The following is a 7,027-nucleotide window of genomic DNA, read 5'->3' as shown; positions in this document are numbered from 1 at the left end:
GCGCCTGGCAACTGGCTCCGCAGCCCCGGGTTAGTCCCTTGCCATCCCCAGAGCCGCGTCACCCAAACGGAGGACTCAGGGACACCCCCCCCCCCCCGCCCCCGCTCCAGCCTTGTGGCTGCAGAGTACAGAGCAGGGGAGGGAGCGGCAACCGGCTAGAGAAGAGGCCACGGGCCGGGGGAACGGATCTAAACTGAAGGAAGACCTGCCGCGGGGCTGGATCCCGGGCGGGGGCCCGGATGGTAGTGCGGCCCCGGCGCGGAGGTGGGCAAACGGGGCGGGGCACGCGAGCGCGGGGACTGGGGCGCGGAGGGCTCGCGGCGCGGGATTGGAGGGTGCTGCCGGCGGGTCCGCCGCCGGCTCTTCAGGCGGAGCAGGGAGAGGCGCGCGCCTCTGCGCCGGAGCCCTCACCCAGTCTGCTCCGCCGCGCTCCGCTGCTCCGGGCGGGCACCCTTGGGCATGAGCGCTTCCCCGACGCTGCCCCCGGGGGGCGAGGAAGATCTCGAGAAGGCCTGGTCCCCAGCGGTCAACGCCAGCTGCGCCCCGGCCGGGGAGGAGGAGGCGGCGGCGGGGACCGGGGACGCGGGGGCAGCAGGCATGGTCGCCATCCAGTGCATCTACGCGCTGGTGTGCCTGGTGGGCCTGGTGGGCAACGCTCTGGTCATCTTTGTGATCCTTCGCTACGCCAAGATGAAGACGGCCACTAACATCTACCTGCTTAACCTGGCCATTGCGGATGAGCTCTTCATGCTGAGCGTGCCCTTCGTGGCCTCGTCGGCTGCCCTGCGCCACTGGCCCTTCGGGTCTGTGCTGTGCCGCGCCGTGCTAAGTGTGGATGGCCTCAACATGTTCACCAGCGTCTTCTGTCTGACGGTGCTCAGCGTGGACCGCTACATCGCAGTGGTGCACCCTCTTCGTGCCGCCACCTACCGGAGGCCCAGCGTGGCCAAGCTAATCAACTTGGGCGTGTGGCTGGCGTCCTTGCTGGTCACCCTGCCCATTGCCATCTTCGCAGACACCAGGACGGCTCGGGGTGGCCAGGCGGTGGCTTGCAACCTGCATTGGCCGCACCCGGCTTGGTCAGCGGTCTTTGTGGTCTATACTTTCCTGCTGGGCTTTCTGCTGCCCGTTCTGGCCATAGGCCTGTGCTACTTGCTTATCGTGGGCAAGATGCGGGCGGTGGCACTCCGGGCCGGCTGGCAGCAGCGAAGACGCTCGGAAAAGAAGATCACGCGGCTTGTGCTGATGGTGGTAGCCGTCTTTGTGCTCTGCTGGATGCCTTTCTACGTGGTGCAGCTGCTGAACCTGTTTGTGACCAGCCTTGATGCCACGGTCAACCACGTGTCCCTCATCCTCAGCTACGCCAACAGCTGTGCCAACCCCATCCTCTATGGCTTCCTCTCTGACAACTTCCGCCGTTCTTTCCAGCGGGTTCTCTGCCTGCGCTGCTGCCTCCTGGATGCCACTGGTGGTGCTGAGGAAGAACCCCTGGACTATTATGCCACTGCTCTCAAGAGCAGAGGTGGGGCAGGATGGATATGCCCTCCTCTCCCCTGCCAGCAGGAGCCCTTGCAGCCGGAACCCAGGCGCAAACAGGTCCCCCTCACTGGGACCACCACCTTCTGAAGAACACTTTCACCTCCTCCCCCGCCTGGCCACCTCAAAGGAGTTCGTGCGGTCCTTACAACCCAGGAGACTGCCTGTCCCTGATGCTCACCTAAGAGCTGCCACCTGTTCCCACCACAGGCACCTTTTTCCAGAAGTCTCCATGCTAGCCCCAAGAGCATCAAAGCTCCTTTGCTTTCTCCCATCCCCAGGACTCTGGGTTTCAGGAGGACACCTCCATGGGGGTAGGACTCTTCTGAGTGCTGATCTATGATGTTAATTATCCTTGGATCTCTGACTATTTTCCCAGGGGTGGGAGGCTGGGGCATGCCAGGGAGGAATAGCCATCTGCCTGTGACGTGTGACAGAATCTCTATCTCTGCCCAGGAGAGGACTGTCCAGGGGGTGGAGGCAGCCAGTGCCCTTATCTCTGCAGATTCTTTGGCTGTGGTGGGGACATCACATGTTTGATACAAAAAGGGAAGAAGGAAGATGCCTCCAAGCACATTCCCTTTGCTTCCGTTCCTGGGCTCTTCTCTAACTGAAATTTATGCACAAGGGTCTGGGCAACAGTTTGTCAACCCCATCCCCCCAGTGCCTGCTTGCAGTCAGAAGTGTCCCTCCGGTTGTCTGGGTCTAACAGCAGTCTTCCTGTGAGTAGAAAAGGTTTGGAGAATCGTAATGTGGGATTCGTTATGTCACAAACTTTATTAGGTCAGTAATAAAAAAGCAAGAAAGGGTAAATCCCATTTGCTCCTATGATGTGATTTTTTTTGCCTTGACCCTTTGGCATGGGAGCACGATCTCATTAAATCGGCAGTTTATACCACAGTGGTGAGTGGGAGGGGAGCCAGGGGGGAAGGGAAAGGAGACCAGAGAATGCAGATGGAAATCAGCCCAGATTTTGGATAGAGGAGGCAGCTCTATCACCCACTATTAAAAAAAAAACACACACACAATTCAGTAAAACATCAACCAGATGTAGATAATAAACATATGTAGGCTGAACACAGTAAGCAACTCTAACTTTTTGCCTGATGTTGACCCAAGGATAAATTAGCTTTTCCCAAAGGAAAAAGTCAGCTTACGATGAGCTTTAATCCCGTTTTCTATGAAGAAATATTGCAATGCTTACGTTGGGCTCTGGAGTGAAAACATGCTATTAAACATTTGTGAACAGCTATGTGGGGGAGACACCATCTGGCTTTAGCACAGCAGAAGACCCTTCTGGGTTTGGCTGATCCCATCCAGATGGAGAGAGGAACACAGGCAGGGAGGGAGGAAAAGACAGCTGAAGAGAGAGCCCCTTTGCTGTTCAAAGAGCCCCCTGGAGCTCACAGCTTCCTGGCAGGAGGGCTTCTAGAGAAAATACTCGGGATTTGCCAGCCTAACAGACCTCACCTGCCTTGAGCCTTTTCAGGCAGCCAGCAGGCGTCCCCAGATGGGCACAGGGGGCTTCTAGGAGGCTAAAGAATACTGAGGTAGGGCCAGGAGGGCAGGGTAAGGCCTAGGAGGATGTTCTGCTTCCACCCCGGGCAGGAGCTCCTCTCTGAGATCAAGGAAGAAACAGAACAAGGCTCTTTGCTGAAGTGTTAAGGCCAAGATCAGAGTTTTACTTGATATGAGCAGAAGCGTGGTGTCTAGGAAACAGGTAGGAGAGCTGACTTCTGGTCCTAGATATAAATCTTGTGTGAGGCAGGCAAATAGCTGAACCCCAGGGTCCTCAGAGTTCCACTGATAAAATCAAGAGGTCTTCCCTGTAGGAGCACACTGTGACAGAGGTCTAACAGTATGTTCTTCCCCTTGTTGCTATAGATTCCAGCTTCTTCCCTACTGAATGAAAACCAAAAACAGCCTGAGCTATCTTTGGGCATATAACCATTGGATCCTTGTTCCTCTAGTTGGCCAGCCAGAAGCATGGTGTGTAGGCGATAATCAGTGTGGATCCAAGTGTGTCTCATAGGACTGGGTGGGTGAGGTAGAGATGCCGGTCTTTCGGGTCTGCGCCTCGGGGTATTGTACATCTGTCTGGCAGAGAAAATGTGTAGCCAATCTGTACTACGTCCTGGAGACATGGCTGTGGGTTGGAAGCTCCCAGCTAAGGCACAGAACCCCTCGAACTCACAAACATGCATGCGCCCCACATGCACACACACATGCACATAAACACATGGACAAGGACCAGCCCAAACCTGCTGTACCCACTAGAGTTTCTTTGGGCACCTGGAGTAAGTCAGTGCTGGTGTGCACTGGCCTTGTGTAACTGTAATTTCCTGGCAGTCTTTGAAACCGAAGTATTTCTTTGTCCCCAGTGTCCAGCAGTGTTCAGCAGGGTGGTTGACCCCCAGGCTGAGAGCAATGCGGCAAGGGGTTCGTGACCCTGGGAATGATCTGAAATGAGCATGGGCTCCCGGACTTTTGCCAGGCCCCACCCCACCCCCCGCAGTTGTGTGGGGCTGGGGTCCTTCTCTTCAGTCTCCAAGATTCACACCAGGCAAACGCTCTGCTGAGGAAGATAGGGCACTGCCCAAGCGTCTTGGCAATACTCCTGCTGGGCTGAGTATTTGAAATGCAACATTTTAAACTAGTTGGTGACGGTTGAGGCATAGGCAGCCTTAAGCAATAAAAGAAAAAGTTCCCTAGAGACAGAAGCCCTCCAGCAGGACCAGAGACTAGTGTTGAAATTTCTCTGAGCCTCAGTTTCTCACGTGAAATGTGCACAAAAGCAGGGTGTGGGTTTGGAGTTCTCATCAGCTGTAAACCGCCTTCTCACAAGCGCTGGAGAGGCGCGCTAACTGAGGCAGTGGGAGGGTGAACGACAGCATTCTTTTATGCTGAGTACTCTCTCCATCCCTTGTTAAATGAGCGTTAACACCGCCCCTGACTTGGGAGTCATAAATCTGGCCTGGAGTGGGCGGGGCTAGCGGGGGTTCTGGAGGACTGGGAGAGCGCGCTGCTGACCAGGGTCTTCCTCAGCTGCAGAGCCTTCCCGCTCTTGGGGGGTAACACCTCATCACTGGCAGCAGCATCTGTCGTGGGAACAGTTATAACCCATTAACAGTGCTGTCGGCCTTAGTTAGCATCAACCCTGAGACCTTTGGAACAGCTGGTTGCCTAAAACCCTCCCAGCTCCTGAGCAGCAAGATTACAGTGAAATGAAATTAGGGACAGAGGCAGCTGGTGTCCTGAGTCCACTCACACATGTCACCTACCTGGGGGGGCGGGTGGTCAGCCACGTTAGGCACCCTTTGACCTGAGTCCTGCTCTGTTGACTGTAACAGCTTTTGGCTTCAAAATGAATGAAAACATTATTCACCTGGGTAGAAACAGCTTTTTTTTTTTTAATTTCTTTTCAGTGTTCCAGAATTCCTTGTTTATGCACTACACCCAGTGCTCCATGCAATACATGCCCTCCTAATACCCACCACCAGGCTCACCCAACCCCCCAACCCCCTCCCCTCCAAAACCCTCAATTTGTTTCTCAGAGTCCACAGTCTCTCGTGGTTCATCTCCCCTCCAATTTCCCTCAACTCACTTCTCTCCATCTCCCCTTGTCCTCCATGTTATTCCTTATGCTCCACAAATAAGCGAAACCATATGATAATTGACTCTTCTGTTTAACTTATTTCACTCAGTATAATCTCCTCCAGTTCCGTCCATGTTGCTACAAAAGTTAGGTATTCATCCTTTCTGATGGAGGCATAATACTCCATAGTATATAAGGGCCACATCTTCTTTATCTATTCGTCCATTGAAGGGCATCTTGGTTCTTTCCACAGTTTGGTGACTGTGGCCATTGATGCTATGAATATTAGAAACAGCCTTTAGACACCCCCTTCAGTCAGTGAGCTTGCCTTGCCTTCTGAAGTTGTCTTTAACTTGCTGTTCAGTAACAAGCCAGGTGTTTATTTTTACCAGATGGTCAGAAGATGTTGTTTGAACTTGACCGGTGATCACTCATCAGAATTCTTGCCCAATTTGTTGGCACTATGTCATGGAGCAAAGATGCATACTATTTTCATTTTTATCTTTAAATTCTTGGCTTCACTTTCATTAAAAACATCATACCTATCACTCCTTAGGTGCCAAAGCTGATATCAAAGAAGAAAAAAGCCCCAATGTTCGGCCGTGCTCCTCAGAAACTGGACATGGCAGCCTGAGCAGTAACTGGGCCAAGCCCTGTAAATTTGGGTTTTTGAAGATTTTTTCAGGCAGGCTGTCGGTGATAAAACATCCCCGTCTCTCATTACCCCTTACCTTGAGTAGGTGACAGAAAAGCCTCAGATTCCTTAAGCACAAATGTCAGAATCCTAAGGCTCTTTCCTCGGTTACATACCATCCATCAGCAACGCACCTCGAAGCTCTGCTCTGGGGAGCTGTGTGCAGGTGAGGGTGTGTGCACACAGCACAGTGAGTGCTGCGTCTGGCAGCTTGGAGGCACCATGGGAAGCCTCCACAGACTGCCCCTCTGTCCTTATGAAACTTGGAAGTTAGGTGGCCAAAGATGAGCATTAATCAGAGAACCTCAGAAATGAGAGTAGAATTTTAAGCCGAAATTAGAGCAACCCAGGAATGAACTCTGGTTTCTATGAGATGATGTACTAAAAGAACTTGACATGGTTATTAGGGCAGGTTTCCCTAGGAAGTTTGCTGGAGATGACCTCCTTAAAGGACGAGTAAGATCCAACCAGGAGAAGAAGAGGGTAGGGTGGAAAGTACAAAGGGCTCAAGGCAGAGGGGACAGCATGTGCAAAGGACCTGTTGTGGTAGGCACTGAAGATCCCCAAGGGATTAGGACAAGGGATAGATGATGTCCAGTCAGCAAGAGGCATTGGGAGACAGACCAACAGTGCCTCATAAATCCCCTTAAGGATTTGGGACCCTGGGCTTAGTGTCTAACCAGGAGGGGTGCCTCTGAAAATGGGGGAGAACTTAAAAAAAATCCGAGATCATTAATTGTGTCACCTAGAATGGAAGTACTGACTTGGTTGAAATAAAAACTACGGCTTTCTATTGTGGAAAGACACCGCGGGCACCCACTGATGCCACATGGGGGTGCAGTGCCTGGGTCTAGTTGGGCTGCCCGAGGTCAGCGCTGGCACAGTGCAAATGTGTGGCGGCCTGGTGAGGACAGACTTGCAGACACACAGACCAGGGACAGAGCATCAACTTATCAGCCCAGTGTAACTGCAGGAAAGCTCCATGGCCCCTGGAGAAAGGCCAGAACAAGACTGTACAGGGGCCTGGCCTAGAGGAAGGTTCAGTATCCGAATGGTGACCAGCTGGCAGAGAACTAGACAACAAGGTCTGTACAGAGAATTGGAATTTTTTTTTTTAATTTAGGATTTCTTTAGCCACTCTTGAGGAGGCTGTGATTTCTTTTTAATCTATTTTTACTGAAGTATAATTTACATCTGGCAAC

At 52.8% G+C, this 7,027-nt stretch overlaps 1 protein-coding gene across 1 annotated transcript; it reads left to right on the top strand.

Moving 5' to 3' along the window:
- The first annotated feature begins 270 nt into the window (after nt 1–270).
- SSTR4 (somatostatin receptor 4) lies at nt 271–2,342 on the top strand. Its single transcript, XM_047746372.1, has one exon. It carries the CDS (start codon nt 460–462, stop codon nt 1,624–1,626), a length of 1,167 nt encoding a protein of 388 aa, XP_047602328.1. The 5' UTR covers nt 271–459; the 3' UTR covers nt 1,627–2,342.
- The last annotated feature ends 4,685 nt before the right edge of the window (nt 2,343–7,027 follow it).

This window comes from Lutra lutra, chromosome 9 (genome assembly GCF_902655055.1).
Source record: "Lutra lutra chromosome 9, mLutLut1.2, whole genome shotgun sequence".
NCBI lineage: Eukaryota > Metazoa > Chordata > Mammalia > Carnivora > Mustelidae > Lutra > Lutra lutra.
This window is presented reverse-complemented; position numbering and strand designations above follow the sequence as displayed.